Source organism: Bison bison, unplaced genomic scaffold (assembly GCF_000754665.1).
Source record: "Bison bison bison isolate TAMUID 2011002044 unplaced genomic scaffold, Bison_UMD1.0 scf7180017864057, whole genome shotgun sequence".
NCBI lineage: Eukaryota > Metazoa > Chordata > Mammalia > Artiodactyla > Bovidae > Bison > Bison bison.
The window spans coordinates 834,743-850,639 of NW_011494629.1; the positions used below are offsets into that span (position 1 = coordinate 834,743).

At 41.8% G+C, this 15,897-nt stretch overlaps 1 protein-coding gene across 3 annotated transcripts; it reads right to left on the minus strand.

Moving 5' to 3' along the window:
- Positions 1-2,683: 2,683 nt before the first annotated feature.
- On the minus strand, positions 2,684-15,897 carry NFIL3 (nuclear factor, interleukin 3 regulated). 3 transcript variants are annotated; one of them, XM_010835954.1, is made up of 2 exons: positions 15,854-15,897; positions 2,684-4,548 (listed from the first exon to the last, which is right to left on the minus strand). In XM_010835954.1, exon 2 carries the CDS (start codon positions 4,374-4,376, stop codon positions 2,988-2,990), a length of 1,389 nt encoding a protein of 462 aa, XP_010834256.1. In that variant the 5' UTR covers positions 4,377-4,548; positions 15,854-15,897; the 3' UTR covers positions 2,684-2,987. The 3 variants fall into 3 exon arrangements, with proteins under 3 accessions (XP_010834256.1, XP_010834257.1, XP_010834258.1); XM_010835955.1 differs by lacking the exon at positions 15,854-15,897 and adding an exon at positions 14,214-15,754; XM_010835956.1 differs by lacking the exon at positions 15,854-15,897 and adding an exon at positions 9,594-13,437.

Here is a 15,897-nt window from a genome sequence, read left to right on the forward strand (position 1 = left end):
AGGCTACCCACTCCAGTATTCTTGGGCTTCCCTGGTGGCTTGGATGATAAAGAACTTCCCCCTGTAATATGGGAGACCTGGGTTCAGTCCCTGGGTTGGGAAAATCCCCTGAAGGAGGGCATGACAACCCACTTCCGTAATCTTGCCTAGAGAATCCCATGGACAGCGGTGCCTGGCTTGCTACAGTCCATGGGGTTGCAAAGAGTTGACACAACTGAGTGACTAAGCATAGCACATAGCTGATTGACGGTGTGATAATTTCAGGTGAAAAGTGAAGGGACTCATCCACACGTATACATACATCCATTCTCCCCCAAACTCCCCTCCCATCTATGTTAACATTGAGCAGAGTTCCATGTGCTATACAGTAGGTCCTTGTTGTCCTCCTTTATGCTTAAGAAGTACCATTTTAGATATCCTAGCCATGTCCTCAGTCGCTCAGTCATGTCCAACTCTTTGGGACCCCATGGACTGCAGCATGCCAGTCTTGCCTGTCCATCACCAAACTCATGTCCACAGAATCTTAGATGCTTGAAATTATAAGACAAAATGACTAGGGAGGGGGGCATCCAGATGCAATATAGTTACCACAGTAGCTAATGTTAGCAATTCACAGGGGAGGTAACATAGCCTCAGGCGGGCAGGGTGCTTTGCTCCTTATCTGACAGTCACATTTCAATTCTTCTGAAAACAACTCAAGATTGACCTTTTTTGCTATTATCCACTTGGACACTTACAGTAAGTACCACACAGTCTGTGGTTCATCCCTTTTGGGGGCAATTTATCAACAGTTTTCTTAATATTTTCTATTTCATGGCTGCAGAATCTCCCTGGGAGTCTACTACTGAATCTCTTGGCAGGCATGCTCCCAGGACAGCAGGACCACGGTCTCTTTTTTTGGACACTGTTGACACAGCCCAGCACTGCACTGGGCATACTGAAGGGAACTAGGGCTTTTTTTCTTCCATATGGAGTTATTGTTTTCTCCCCAGTTGTGAACTTGGACAGCCTTTTGTTTTCCCACTTAACACAGGAACCTGACTTTACACCCTGTCCTATTTTGATTCATGTTGTTATAGTCATTCCATCCATTCTAGGCTGTGAAATACTTTTGGATGTCGACTACCATCCAGTATCTTAACCCTCCTCTGCCCTGTAACATTTGCAGATGATATAGGTGTGCCTCTGGGCCTCATCCAGTCACTAAAAACTGCTGAAAAGACAAGTCCAAGGGCTGAGACTGGCAACAAATTCCCTAAGCGTCAGATTTCAGAGGAAACTGGTCACCATGTCCAAAAGGACAAAGTGGATGGCCTGTGTGTGTGTCCCAGCATTCCCTTTAACTCAAAGGATCTCTTTTTAAAATATAAAAGTGTAGGAAGTTTAAAATACTAAAAATCAGTCAAAAAGGCAGGGGCCCTCTAAACTGGGATGTTATAATTGGGAGATATGGGTAACAGAGTGAGGGCTAAGTCATCCTGCACATGTATTACAAAGCCTCAAGACCCCCACCCTATGCCCCCGGCACACACACACATACTTCTCATCACTAGGATGAGAAAGAAGGCAGTGTGGGAACAGTTCTGCAGAGGCTTTGGTGAGAACAGTTCTGGAGAAAGCTGTTCTTAACCAACATCCGCTCACCCTTCCAGCCCACCCAGAAGCCAGTCCCACCTTGCAACAGAAGACACGCTTGCCTGTATTTAAGGACACTTACTTCTATGGGATGACTGAGGATCCTGGACCAAGCATCAGTCATGATCTTGCCACTGGTTTACTTAGAATGATGCTTTCTTCTGGACTTCTATATTATAGTTTCCAAACTGGAGCTATTATTTATAGTCATCATTAACAAACTGTAAAAAGCCAAGTCATTACATATACTCAGGTTGAATATGATGAAATGTGATCATTGATGTGTTCTTTGAAATTCTGGAAACTAAGTAAAAACAGTATTTCACTAGCTTAATTTCCTAGACTGTTATACCCTAGAACTGTTAAGATTTACAATAACATAAAAATGACTTCATCCTTAGTCTTTAATCCACTCTTTAATAGAACCTCTAAATAACAAAGGGGGTCAATGACTCAACTATTCACTTCCATGTGTCATACTTAAAAGAGATGACTAAAGACATGCTGATGCTAAACAACTTGGATTTTTCTACTTAAAAACAAAAAGGATATAGAAAACGAAACCTTAAAGAAAAATATATAACAGGGAGTAATTTAGTAAATTACTAGGCTCAGATGCAAGAAAATGCACTCCCCACCCCCTTTTCTCTATTCTCCTCCTATGGAAGGTTTTCAAACTTACCATACCCTGGACCAAACTAGGAAAAGAAAATTATGTGTTGAACTTATGTTTTAGTTTTCCCTCAGACAGTAAAGAATCCACCTGCAGTGTGGAAGACCTGGGTTTGATCCCTGGGTTGGGAAGATGCCCTGAAGGGAACGGCTACCCACTCCAATATTCTGGCCTGGAGAATTCCATGGACAGAGGAGCTTGGTAGGCTACAGTCCATGGGGTCACAAAGTAGGACATGACTGAGTGACTTTCATTTACTATAGATGGGAGAAAACTCCTGCAAATAAGTAAAATGCAGAGTATCTTAATACAGTATCTACTTTTGTAACTTAAATTGCTTTCTTTCCCATAAAACTAAGTGCAATAGAGCAAAAGTTCTGTGCTTGTCACCAATCCTTTATTGAAACTGGTAACTTACACACTTTATAATAGAACAACAAAAATAATGTTCAATATATACAGTCTTTGCGATGGACTATTTGACTATACACAAGGCAGAGTGATAACACAGTCTAATCTTCATAATAATTTGTGCACAAAAAGACACCCAACAGACAACATGTGAACGTTATACAGTGAAATGACATCACAGGTCCAGTGAAAATTCAGGCTAATACAAAACGTACTCATCTATTGCAAATGACATCTCTAAAGGCCCAGAGCTTGTTCAGTAGTAATTTTACCCAGAGTCTGAAGCAGAGATTTGGTGTGTGGCTATAAGTCTTTTAAGTGAGACCACCTCTGCAGACAAGTTTGCTATCCCCTGCTTCAGAAACAAATTCTCTGGGTCAGAGACTTTGTAACCACTGTCTTTCACTTCCACCACTCCAGTTTTGAAACTACTCTGAGTTTTGCCATTAAGTTCTTTTTGATGCCAGTGTTCAGATTTGAGAGACCAATCTTGAATGTTAGTCACTTGGACTGAAAAGGGAGTGAGAGAAGAATGTACCAGGTTGGGGGTGGTATGCTTCTCGAGTTCGAAATGACTCTTAGACGTCATATCAATAGGCGAGGAAAGTTTTTGCGTGCCATCAAACTCATGATCGAAGGCTTCCACTTTTATCTGCATGGCTTTGGCTTTAATCCGAAGCTTGTGTGGCAAGGCAGAGGAATTCACTTCTGGAACTTTAACCACCGTGGCGTGGACACGCTGAAGTTCGACGGGAGAGTGGATCGGGCCCTTGGGAACCTGCTGCTCATCTTCTCCATCGGATGACTTTCCTACTGCACCTTCATCAGTTTCTGATGTCCTCGGAGAGTTACTGGAGGATCGGTTGACCTGCAGCAGAGGGGGAGAGTGCGAGTATCCGGGAAAGGAATTCCCCATGTAGTTCTGATACACGGCCCCTCGGTAGGCACCTCGGTCATCTCTCGGTTCCCTGGCATAGCTCTCCAGTTCCATTGGCTCTTGCTTGATGACCTGGAACTTGCTTTCTGGGCTTCTGCAGCCATTCTGCACAGGGCCCTCCTGTGAATGTTCTAGCGAGGATACTTCTGAAACATCAGACAGAGAACTCTGAGGAGAGTGCTTGATGACAGAAATGCAACTGCTGGCCACCATCGAGGGCTCATGCTCATCCACAAAGGCGCTCACAGTGGATTTGGAAGTCTGGTAGTCTTGAAAGTACACAGCTGTAGAATTACTGAGTTTCTGAATCTCCTGGGCATAGGCTGTTGAGCTAATTAAACCAAACTTTAATTTTAGGGAAAGCAGTTCAGCTTTTAAAGTGGCGTTTTCTTCTCCCAGTGCAATGAGTTTGTTCTCCAAAACCAGGTCATTCAGTCGACGTTTCTCCCGGGACCTCTTGGCAGCTTCGTTATTTTTCCGCCTCTTTTCCCAATACATGGCATCTTTCTTCTCGTCGGGAATGAATTCCCGTTTCCTCCGACATGCTGAAGACTTGTTTTTCCCCACACTTCCTTCATTGAGAAGGAGTTCTTCCCCTGTCGTCAAGTCTTCGGAGACTTCGGTCAAGGCGGAATTAAGCACCATCATCTTGTCCACGTTGGTACCAGCATCAAGAGATGCCTGCTCCTTCTTGATGCTCTGCATTTTTCTCAGCTGCATCAGCTGCACCTTAACCTATATGAGCAGTGCAGGAGAAGTTATTTCCTCAGTGTTCTCAAGTGCTTTAAAAACTGCAGTTTAAAATCCATCAATATTCTTCCTTTTGTTCCACCATCCAGAATAAATCTCTCCCACTCCTCTCACTGAACAAAGTAGGGGTCTTCTAGATGACCTGCAATACACAAAGAGAAATAGTTATCTATTTGGTAAATATTTATTACCAGCTATGTACAAGAAACTAGACGAAGCATTGAGGGGAAATAGTTCTGTCCTTCAAAGAGTTTACAACTTTGAAAAGAAAGTAAGTACCCAAATACCTATACTGTAAAGTTGTAAAGGACAAGTCCCCACTGAGAACGGTCAGCAGGGGAGTATGTGGTCCAGGGGAGCGAGAGAAAAGAACAGATCTGCCCTGGGGAGAAACAGAAGGCGGCTGTGTTTCAGGAGAAAAAACAGTGGGGTGGGGCATGTGGGGATAGGACATTACAGGAAGGAAATGACAGATCGCCTCTGGTTAGTACATTTTTAAATAGTACTTGCATCTTGTGGGGCTTCTGAATACCTTTAGATAGCATTTATATGACTGCCAAGCAAACCAGTTCACCTCATAAAAGGAACTTTTCCAAGTAAACCCTTTTAATGTCAGTAGACAGATTCTGTAATTATATGGAAAACAGAAATGGAGCTAGATTTTTATTTCCACAAAAACAAAAATAAAAGTCACACAAACAACTGAGTTGTAGTTGTTTAATTCTTATGTGGTTTATGTCACAGTCATTCTGCCAAGTGACTCAGCACACCTGAAAAGGACTCTTCTCAATAAAGCTGTCTCTTTGACGCATTTGTGCTATGAGAAAATGCTTTTTTACCCCTGGTTCCCTCAAATTGATTTATCAAACATTCACTTAAGGTTGTAGCATCTACAATGCCTTTTTTGGTCCTGATAATTCTGTCCTAAAAGATTTCACTGATATAGTAGCTTCAGCCTAAAACAAATGGTTACTATTCAAAGGGATATTTTTTTTTTTTAAGTACAGTGCCTTCTTGAAACTTAAAATTATTTTAAACTGAGAGCATGTAATTATGGAAAGAATTTCTTTCTATTTTACTAATTAGTTTCAAACAAAATATAAGAACTCGAAAACAGGACTATCAACTAGCTTCCTTTTCCACTGATGACAAATTTATAATCTGAATTTGGCCTGACAGGAGATAATAAATCCATATTAGGCTCCAATAACAATCTTTTCATGGTAGTTTCGGATCTGTGTTTCTGGACAGGGTTTCTCTGCCTAGTTTTCCAGTAGGTTATACTTTCATGAAGGCAATATGGTAAAACAACTGTTTATTCAGCACTATCTGTATATGGCACTCTCTCCTGCCCCATTAGAAAGAGTTAATGTTTCCATGTCCCTCTTTCTTTCTTGTGCATAGTTTTATATTGACTAATGAAGTTTGATTTTATCAGTTGGAAAAGCCTGCCAGCTTCTTGTGTCTTTTCCAGAAGGAATAGAAGGAATGATGTAATCATTTCAGGATCATCAAGGATAAGGTTTAATGCCACATTTTCGCCCATCAAACTGAGCCAATACGAACAGTGAGTTGCAATTCAGCAAAACTTAATGATTATGAATACTGAGCTTCTGTTTGTCTTTGATAATATACTTTAGTGGGAAATGAAGGCAACGAGTCTGCCACAGCAGGCCGTGATGGTGTGAGAAAGGGAGCTTCCTAGTTATCACTTAGTAAACTACACTACTTCTTATATTTGCACTTATTATTTCTTGGTCTGACATGAAAACTCCTTTTCCTTCTACTTACTGAATGGATTATTTCCTTCTGTCAATAATTTGTATTTCTTAAATCTGTTAAGTCCTCCCCACTAAAATCAAATGAATGCTGAAGCAAGAGTAAAAATTCCAACTCCAGGAAGATAACTATATTGAACTTTTCCAAGATGCATTTCAAATCTCCACTGTATCCCCAGGTACTACTATTTATTTCCTTGTACACTATGATTCTGAGTATTTTTTTCACTTGACCATCTTTCTGTTCCATGCATTTTTAAATTTATCCTTTCCTTGGAAAAAAATTAAATTCTTTCTACATTTCACCTAACCTATGAATTGTTACAGTTATGCTTTTGAAATGCCCCACCATTCTGTCTGTATTACTCTTTCTAAACTTTTCATTCTTTCATCATTTCATATCTGTTTCATCATTTCAAACCTATGTTGAGTGAGTTAAGACTCTGATTTCAATCTCCTGTTCCAAAGAATCACGCTGAGTCTAGTGTGAGTGAGGGCAGGCAGGCAGCCCTTGCCACATGCATAGAGAAAATAATCCTACTTCTGTTTAACAAAAATATCTCACTTATTCTAAAATCTCTTAACCCACTTCTATGTGTCTAAGTACTGTATGTCCACTTCTTCATCTCTATAACTTTGTTTGGTATGTTCAAAACCTGCAGAAAAATCTCATTTCTTTTCAGTTAATCTTCCGATTTCAATTTCACTAGGTATACTAGAATCTGGATTCTTCCCTCATCTGCACATAATAACTGCCTCTATGATTCCACCAGCAAATCATCACATACTACATAAGGGTATCTTCTGTAATATTATTTATCAAATAACTTTTCTGTGTTGAAAAGAATTTACTAGCAGTTCAAGATACTATAGAGAGAGGTGCTGATTTTGTACAACGTGTATCTTCCTACATGTTTGTTTTGTATGCCCAACTAGAATGCCGATTAGTTCAGGGAGCAAATTAATATATTTGTATCCTAGCAACAAACTGAACCTCTTAGGTGCTCGTCATTTGACTGAGACTTATTTGCCTTACCTAAGAGAGCTATGTAGCCAAAAACTTGCTGATACATTCTTTGAAATTTGATATTATTACATAAATTCTAAAAAAGATTGTTTTACTTATTAAGAGAGAACTTCTCTTATTCATTACTTGTCTTATGCAACAGATATGGAGCACCTACTGTATATCTGGCACTGAGCCAGACTTGGGGCCGATAAAGATGGAAGGAAGAATCAAACTCCCAAGAATCAGGGACCCCTTAGTCTTTGGTGAGAGGCAGGCTCACGAATACAGAAGAGCACTGTACTCATCCTCGGGTGTGGTAGGAACGCTGCCAACATGGGGAGTCAGTGTCCGTATCATGTTTCTAGCCACGCTGATTTTTTCTTGGTATGGTGACAATAAAAACAATCATTACAGGTGCCATTTACTCAATACGGACTATGCAACAGGCACCCTGAGCCTGGCCTGTCATTATTTCACTGCCTTCATGATAATAACCACTTTCAGATGAGAAAACTAAGGCTGGGAGAAGTTAAGCAACTTGCCCAGTGTCACACAGCTAGTTAAGTGGAAGAGCTAAGATTCTCAGTTCTGTTCTTCTCATTTCTGTGTAATATATACCCATTTACTAAGTGATTTTGGAGAAGGCAATGGCACCCCACTCCAGTATTCTCGCCTGGAAAATCCCATGGATGGAGGAGCCTGGTGGGCTACAGTCCATGGGGTCACTAAGAGTTGGACACGACTGAGCGACTTCATTTTCACTTTTCACTTTCATGCACTGGAGAAGGAAATGGCAACCCACTCCAGTATTCTTGCCTGGAGAATCCCAGGGACGGGGGAGCCTGGTGGGCTGCCGTCTATGGGGTTGCACAGAGCTGGACACGACTGAAGCGACTTAGCAGCAGCAGCAGCAGCAACTAAGTGATTTGGGGGCAGCAAAGCACTATTAGATGTGGCCAGAACTTCTTTCAGACAACAAAGGTACCATCTGGAACTTTTCTCCATCTTCCTCAGAGTTGTTTTATATCTGTGATTATTTAATGAATTGAGAAAGCATTCTAAATTTTCATCTGTCTCTAAAATTTTAATCTCCTGGCAATCCTATATGCTAAAATAAATAGAAGAAAAGAAAAGTTACAGCTGTTGGCACTGTCATCTGCGATTTTTTTTTTTCACAAACCCAAAATATATCAATTTTCAACATGGGAATAGGGTACAGTTAAAACACAGAAGACTGAGGGACTTTCCCAAGATCATGCAGCACTAGAGGGCAGAGATGTTGAGGGGAGAGAATCTATCTGTGCCTTTCAACAATACATTTAAAGAGCATGCAAAGGTGGATTGCAGTGCTTTCTAAAAACATCAGTATTTATGTTCAACTAATACCTTTATTTCAGATTCCAGTGTTTTCCCTTATGATTAATTTAACAGTCATTTCACCTCTGCCTCAAGTTTTCAGATCACCACTAACGCTGTGTTAAATCAGTCACCGCTAGTTTCCTTTCTGGTGAGTAATTGACACTAAATGGCAATTCTATGATGCTGGTGTGTTCAGCACGATCGGTTTCATTACACCCATTAGATAATATGGCTGCTTCTTAAAAACACAAATAAAAAGAGAAATTTAAGAGCAGGAGTCATCACATTCCAATGACATATTTTCCCACACCTAACACGGACGTGCCATTGCTAATTAATGCTTTTTCATAGTACATCACGAGATTTCTACAGGCAGGAGTTGTTTCGTAAGCCCAGATTTAAAATTCTACTTAAGTCAGATGACCTAAATGTTTTTAATTAAGATTAAATTTGGTTTAGAAAATTCTCTAAACAAATAAAGCTTTACAGCACAAATTCTAGTCCTAATTTCTTTTTGAGGAGGGACCTTATGACTTATGTTTACAGTAACAGACCTATATCTTCCCTGGCCTCCAACACATCTCTCAGGGAAATACTAGTGGACAATTTAAACTTGTTACAAAACAAGAAAAGAAACATTTTGTTTCAAGCATCTAAAAGCTGACTAATAGCTTAGACATTAAAACCTACTATGAAAAAATTTTATTATCTCTTGAGAGAGACTGCAAATTGCTTCTAATCTCTGATTTTAACATTCTGTCAATACAAGATGAAGTACTATTTGATATGCCCAATGATTTGGAAATATTTTGACAAAATTACCTCATTTTTCCTCTACTCTCTGAATGTGCTGTTTACACTCTTGGAGATATAGTATAGATACCATTAAAGGAAAAAAATCTTTTATGTTAAACTACATCTCTCCACTAGGAAGACAACTGCTTATTTTTGAGATAAGTGCCATTTTAGTGAAAAAAGATAAAAGTTAATGAATCAATTCACAGTTCTTTAAACTAGTAATACTAGCAAATATTAACCTACATTTTCTTCCTGTGGGTAAAATCCATGATGTGATTGTTTCAATAAAATGCTTTATTTTCTTTTCCTGGATGAGAATAAAATCTGGGGGTGGGACACCCTGAAGTTGCACGAGGATCTTCTAATCAGGCTAGAAAATAAAATGTTTTTTTCAATTAAGAAAACTATGTTAAACCTCATAAATGCCTCCCATTAATAATATAGTTCTGTCTCTAGTAACATAGACTTCAACTCTGAAGTCAGACAGAAATGTATACTTGATCAAGATATGAATACACACATAAACAGATTCTCACACGCTCTGCCAAAATCTATCCTAGCATAGCAACAAACTGACCAACATTTTCTATTCGGATACTTCTGTAAATGAATGTGTCAAAACCAGAGAAAGTTTATGATAAATGAAAATACTTCAAATTCCTTGCTCTCTCATCCTCAACAAAGGGCTACTTGAAAATTAGATTTAAACTTAATAAATACAATGACAACATTGCATTTTACTATAGCACTGATATAATTTACGGGATTGAAATATGAAATAGTATAGTATAAGCTAACTTTTTATTTTTATTTTTTTAAATAAAAAGAGTCCACTATTTGTAAGCGAGCTCTCAATGGAAATTTTCTGAAGACTGCTGGGGGTAAATGCATAGATGCTAACACAACCAAACAACTTCAAGGCTTGAGCGAGGGGAACTGGAAGGGTGGGGGTGATGAAATACTAATGCATTAACAACAACAAAAACATCTGCAGTCACTTCAAAATGGGGACCATTTGTTTTCTCGAAACTTTCAAAAAGATAACTTCTCATTAACTAGCAACTAATCTGAAATCCTAAGGGACACCAATAATCATGAAGTAACCCAGTTATAGGAAATTTCTGCAACAGGTAAGTAATGCCAGAATACATGCAACATGTGGCAATGATGGGGAAAACAGGGTGCGCGCAGGGCTGGGTGAGAAAAGGGTATGAAAGGGCAAGGTTGTGAATGTTCCTAATTACACTGAGGAATCATTCCAGTTTTCCTCAGCTTGACTTTTTAATTTCTTGTTCAGTTTCTTTCCCAGTGAGCAGACGATTACAAATGCCATTTACTATGTGCCTCATGAGTAGAACAGATTATTTTAAATGTTTATTTTTAGTGTTTATTTGAAGGCTACTTAATTCCAGTTTTAGATCCCTAGAAAGTTAATTAATAAAAGACACCATGTTCTGAGAACTAAAAGGCTTATAAACATCATTCTGCTTCCAATGAAAATGAATGCTCAAAGCACAGATTATTACGAAAGGTATCTAGTAAATCTCTACTAAACGTTCTTATCATAAAAACAAGCTAGCATACTCTAATTAAAACCATATGAGAAACAGTGTTTTTTTAACTACAAGAAAGTTATTTGTAATGAAATTTGAGAGATAATTGGGGGTGGTGGTAATATAACTTCATTTTGAAACTGAAAAGCTCTTATGTAATGTCTGTGATCAAAGGTCAATGTCTTTCGACATTCTCACACAAGTCCAATCTGGATAAAAATCAACTCAAATGTAATTTAGAAAAATAACAGGATATCAAACAATGTGTTAACCCTGTGAAATGCAGGCATACCTTACAAAAACAAGAAATGAATATTAAAGGAAACTTCAATTACATTGTTTCTGTCATATTTTGAATTGAATCCCAAGTGTGCTCTCATTCCTTAATACAAATTAAAAATAAACAACTCTGAACAGCATCAATGCCATCTGGATTACAATGGAAATAATGAAGTATGTGTGATTTTACTCGGGTAAAAATAAAGCCTCGGCAATATGACTGCACCTTTTCCATTCTATGCTGCAATCACATTCACGTCTCGGAACTGACTCTATGGACCAAAGCAAGGTCAACTAGAAATATCCACTCAGCTGGTGAGTCAAGCACATTGCTCAACATGGGAAAGGGCCCAAACAAAGGGTTTTAATTTTCAGGTTGTTGCATCATAGTGATGTTATAATTGCACTTAGCAAAGATAAGTCTTTAACACAGAAAAGGAAATTGTTTCAAAAACTCCAGTGAGCTTGCATTCATACTCAGGGAAGAGACAGAGACAGAGCCCCCCTCCCCCACAAACCCATTTTTCAGGTTCCTGGCCTGGACTGCTAATCAATTTCTCCTAAGGTCCACTTTCTTAAGTCTAAAATGGGGATGATAATAGAAGAGTCAACACAGTGCCTGGCACAGGCAGGGTCCATTTTAGTAAGTACTAGCTCATCATCTCTTCTGAAGAATAAGCAGCATCAAGGCAACAATTATGATTAGTTCCAGGCCTAATTTTTGCCTCTTGTAATTCTTAGTGAAGCATTGTTCTATGTTACAAGGATAAACCAAATGAAATTTAATTCTACATTAATAGGTCAACCACTGACAGTTTCATGGGGCATATCCTAGGGTTTTAACCATAAAGGATGCACACACTGCCTCCCAGGATAGCTCATCTGTGAGGTCGAACCAGCCTGTGATCTCTGACTGGAATTTTAGACCCAGAGATTATCCAGGCCCAGGAAAACCATCAAAACAAGTCAAGGGAACTGGAAAAAGACAGCTGTTTGGCCCTTTTTACACAATTAACGCTACCATCAACTCACCTCTCTCTGTTCCTTTAAACAGTTCCCCCGAACATTAACCCAATGACTTGGGAAGTATGAGGTTCTGCAATCCTGTCAAGAATTTCCTTCAAACTAAAATTACCATTGAATGAAATAGCAAATAGTTTTGAGAAAAAAATTAATCATTACTAGAACAACAACAACAACAAAAGCACAGTATTTCAAGAAGAATCTTTAACTATAGGCTTAGTTCAAACTTCAACCCTTACTGCACAGAGACTTAGGCAGTGAAAAATAAAGATGAATATTAAAATACACACACATACACACGCACATATACCTGCTTCCTGGTCACTTAAGTCACTTAGACAGGAAGCATTTACTGAGCTCCCCACAACTCTCCAGCTAAATAAACAGGATTTATTCCCTCAGTTTACCTCGGAGGCCTATCAGAGCAGTCCCCAAGACTAGGGCCTGGGACCCAGCTTTTCTGAGCCCAGAGCCTGTATTCCTAGGTAGCACTTCACTGTTTCCTAGCTACTGACCTGCCTGAAACTCAAAAGAAACCATTAGGGACGGGGGAGGGGGGGGGTAGGATTTGATCCCATAGAAGCCAACTTTTTAAACAATACACTTTTCGCTGATGGCTTTTAGAAAACTGTGACGCTGCCCTGAATTTACTGCGATTTATTGCATGAGCACAGTCTCAGAAGACTTACTGCCAGGATGAAAGTACCGTAGTCTTACTCAGCAGGACAGCGGTATGCCATCCACACAAGTGTTGTGATTTTTTAAAATATTTAACTCGGGGGGATTCGAGTTCTCTCTAGTCTAGCCACATAACTAGTGTTCAAAATATATATATACCAACACAAAATATATATATATATATACACTTGACTCGTCAAGTTGGGGTCCTCCATGTCATCATCATCAATACTGAAGCAACCCCCACCCCCCACCTCCAATTTTTGTGGTCTGTTGACATTTGGTGGTTTTCTTAGGTCTTTTTCATTTTACAAGAATCGGAAGGACACACAATGACGCCTTCTCGAACAAAGGTGTCGGCGGTGCTCAGAAGCTCAGCGCGCAAAAAAAGCAAGGCGGCAGGCCCCTGGAGCAGCCCGGGCCGCGGCGCTGAAGCGCTCAGGGGGCCGGGCAGCCCTCTCCGCTCGGAGCGGCCTCGCCCTGGGTCCCTCCAGCTCGCTCGGCTCCGATCCCCCAGCTCCAGCTGCCCTCTTCTCTCTCCCTCCTCCCTTCCCCTTTCCCTCTTTCCGCCCAAGCGAACCTAGGGAGCACCGCACTCCCCGGCAGCGGACGGTCCCTCGGCGGCCCCCGCCCGCCCCCCGCGCCACGCCCCCCCGGGCCCGCCCCCGCCGGGTGGGCGGCGCAGAGGGGCCTCGGTGCAGCCTAGACCCCCGCGCCAGAACAAAGGAATGTGGGGAGGGGGCGAGAAGGAGGAGCGCAGGCCGCCTTGCAGCCCCGGTCCAAGCGCCGCCCAAGGGCGCTCCCTGCCGTTGACCGAGGTCCGCGCCCGCCACCCCCACACCCTCCCACACACCCCCAGACCCGAAGGGGCCGCAGTTGGGAGGAACGCGCTGGGAGGAAGGGAGCACCCCTAAGGTCGCGATCGGAAGGTGGCGCTACACGGCCCCTTCAGGCCCAGGGCTCCCAACCCGAGCTCCTGAGTAGGTCGGGGGTCTGACACTGGGGCCCTGGAGCAATATTAGCTTCTAGGAAAGCGACTTCAATTACTTGGGGCAATAAATTTGTTCCAGAGGTGAATCTCTGTAATCTTTGTCCCCTTCTCTGCCCTCTCCCCGCCCCTGAAAAACCCTCCACAACCCTGCTCTTTAATTATTTTACTATTACATTAGGGGGAAACAATCTGACATACACACACCATCATACACATATATTCACACACACACTACATAAGAGTCCAGGATAAATTTAAAATCTGAGTATATTACATAGTCATATAATTCTCACATGAATAAAACTGGGACATCCATTAAAAAAAATACAGTCTACTAACCTATATCTGTTTCCCATAAATCATATCTGGGTCTGGACGAAAAAAAAATGTGAAATAATACTGTGGCCTCATTCGCTGTTATTTACAAAAGCCAAGACCAAAAGATGACACTCGGTCATCCCCTGCTGTTCTCAGGGAACAGCACTTTCCTAAAGTGTCCTTTAAAAAGATAAATGGGAGTCAGCATCCAGCAAATCACCGGGCTCTGCGAAATGCCTTCCTAAAAATACAATCTTATCAAAGGTCTCTCGGAAGGCGTGGAGTTAAAACTACAGCAAATGGCCTTGAACTTGTGTTTGCACACAGCCCTGGAGAAAACACCAGAAATAGCGCTGTGAGGCCACAATTGTTAAAATGCGATAGTTAGGGCTAAATTTAGAAGAACGCACATTTCATTTAGGGCAAAAGACGCACATTCGGCAACATGAGCAAACTCAGTGCTTACCCAGTTGTCTACTTGCTTGTTTAAAATATCCTTTTTAAAAACTGTTACAGTGACATTTTAAAGGCTGAGATTGTCCTACTTTCTTTGTAGCAAGATTATAAAATCACGTAATTAGCTCCCTCTTCCTATGCTCACTGCCAGCAAATTCGTCAGTTACATAATGCAACATTTCCAGGAAACTATTATGTGCTGTCTTGTCGTGTCTGAAAAAGCAATGACAATAAGGTGAAAAAAAGGGCTGATCGAACGGAATGCATTAAAATTAGGAAGGTGGGAGGTGAACGTCACAATGGTTTGTCCCAGATTTAAAAAGAATAGTTCAGAACACCAAAGGGACGAGCTCGGGTAGTATCCAAGATCAGAATACAACCCGAGGAATTCTTCCTTTTATGTTTTGTAGGAGTGTTTAAAAAAAAAAAAAGACACACATCCTTTTCGTTTGGGACGTAGTATACACGCAAATAATGATCCAATACCCAACGCTGCACTACAATTACCAAATCATTGCCCACGTACGCGCACATTCGCACATTAACCCTTAATCCTTGCCAGTATTTCACCGTGGGCAGATTATGCAATGTATGCAAGGACAAATCCCACAACCTCCCCGAGCGCTGGTAAAACACGCTGACGACAAACAGGGTGGAAAACGTCTGTGCAGACTCAGCCCCGGACACAAACAAACGCAGCGCAGGCATTCTCTGAATGCCGTCACCGTTCACGCTACCGACGCTCTTTCTCAACGAGAAAATCAAGACTATTCCCCACTACTCAGCCCCCCTTCTCTCCTCCGCTGCCAGTCCCACTGAAGGGACCAGAAAGGAGAGAGCGCAGCCCTTCCCCAAGAGACGGCTCAGCCTCCCCGGCGCTCTCCTCTACCAAAACATCAATTTTCCTGAAATCAGGAGACATTATGCAACAGCAGCGGGGGGAGCGCAAGCCAGCCCGGACTACGTGCCGGAGCGAGGGCGCTGCAATCAAAGCAGCCACCTTAAGGTGGCGAGTCCCCTCCTGACAAGGCAGCAAAAGTTTATGTAATGAATGCCCCGCGCACACTCGCAGCCGCGGGCCAGCCCCGCGCACAGCCGGGCCCACGCACAGCCCGCCCCGCGCCCAGAGCCCGCCGGCCGCGCGCCTCAGGAGCCCGCGGGGAGCCGGGCGCCGGGCCCCGGCCAGCGGTGGGCGGAGCGCTTACCGTGATCCTGCTCTCCGGCTGGCGAGTCGGGGCGGCGGGAAGAA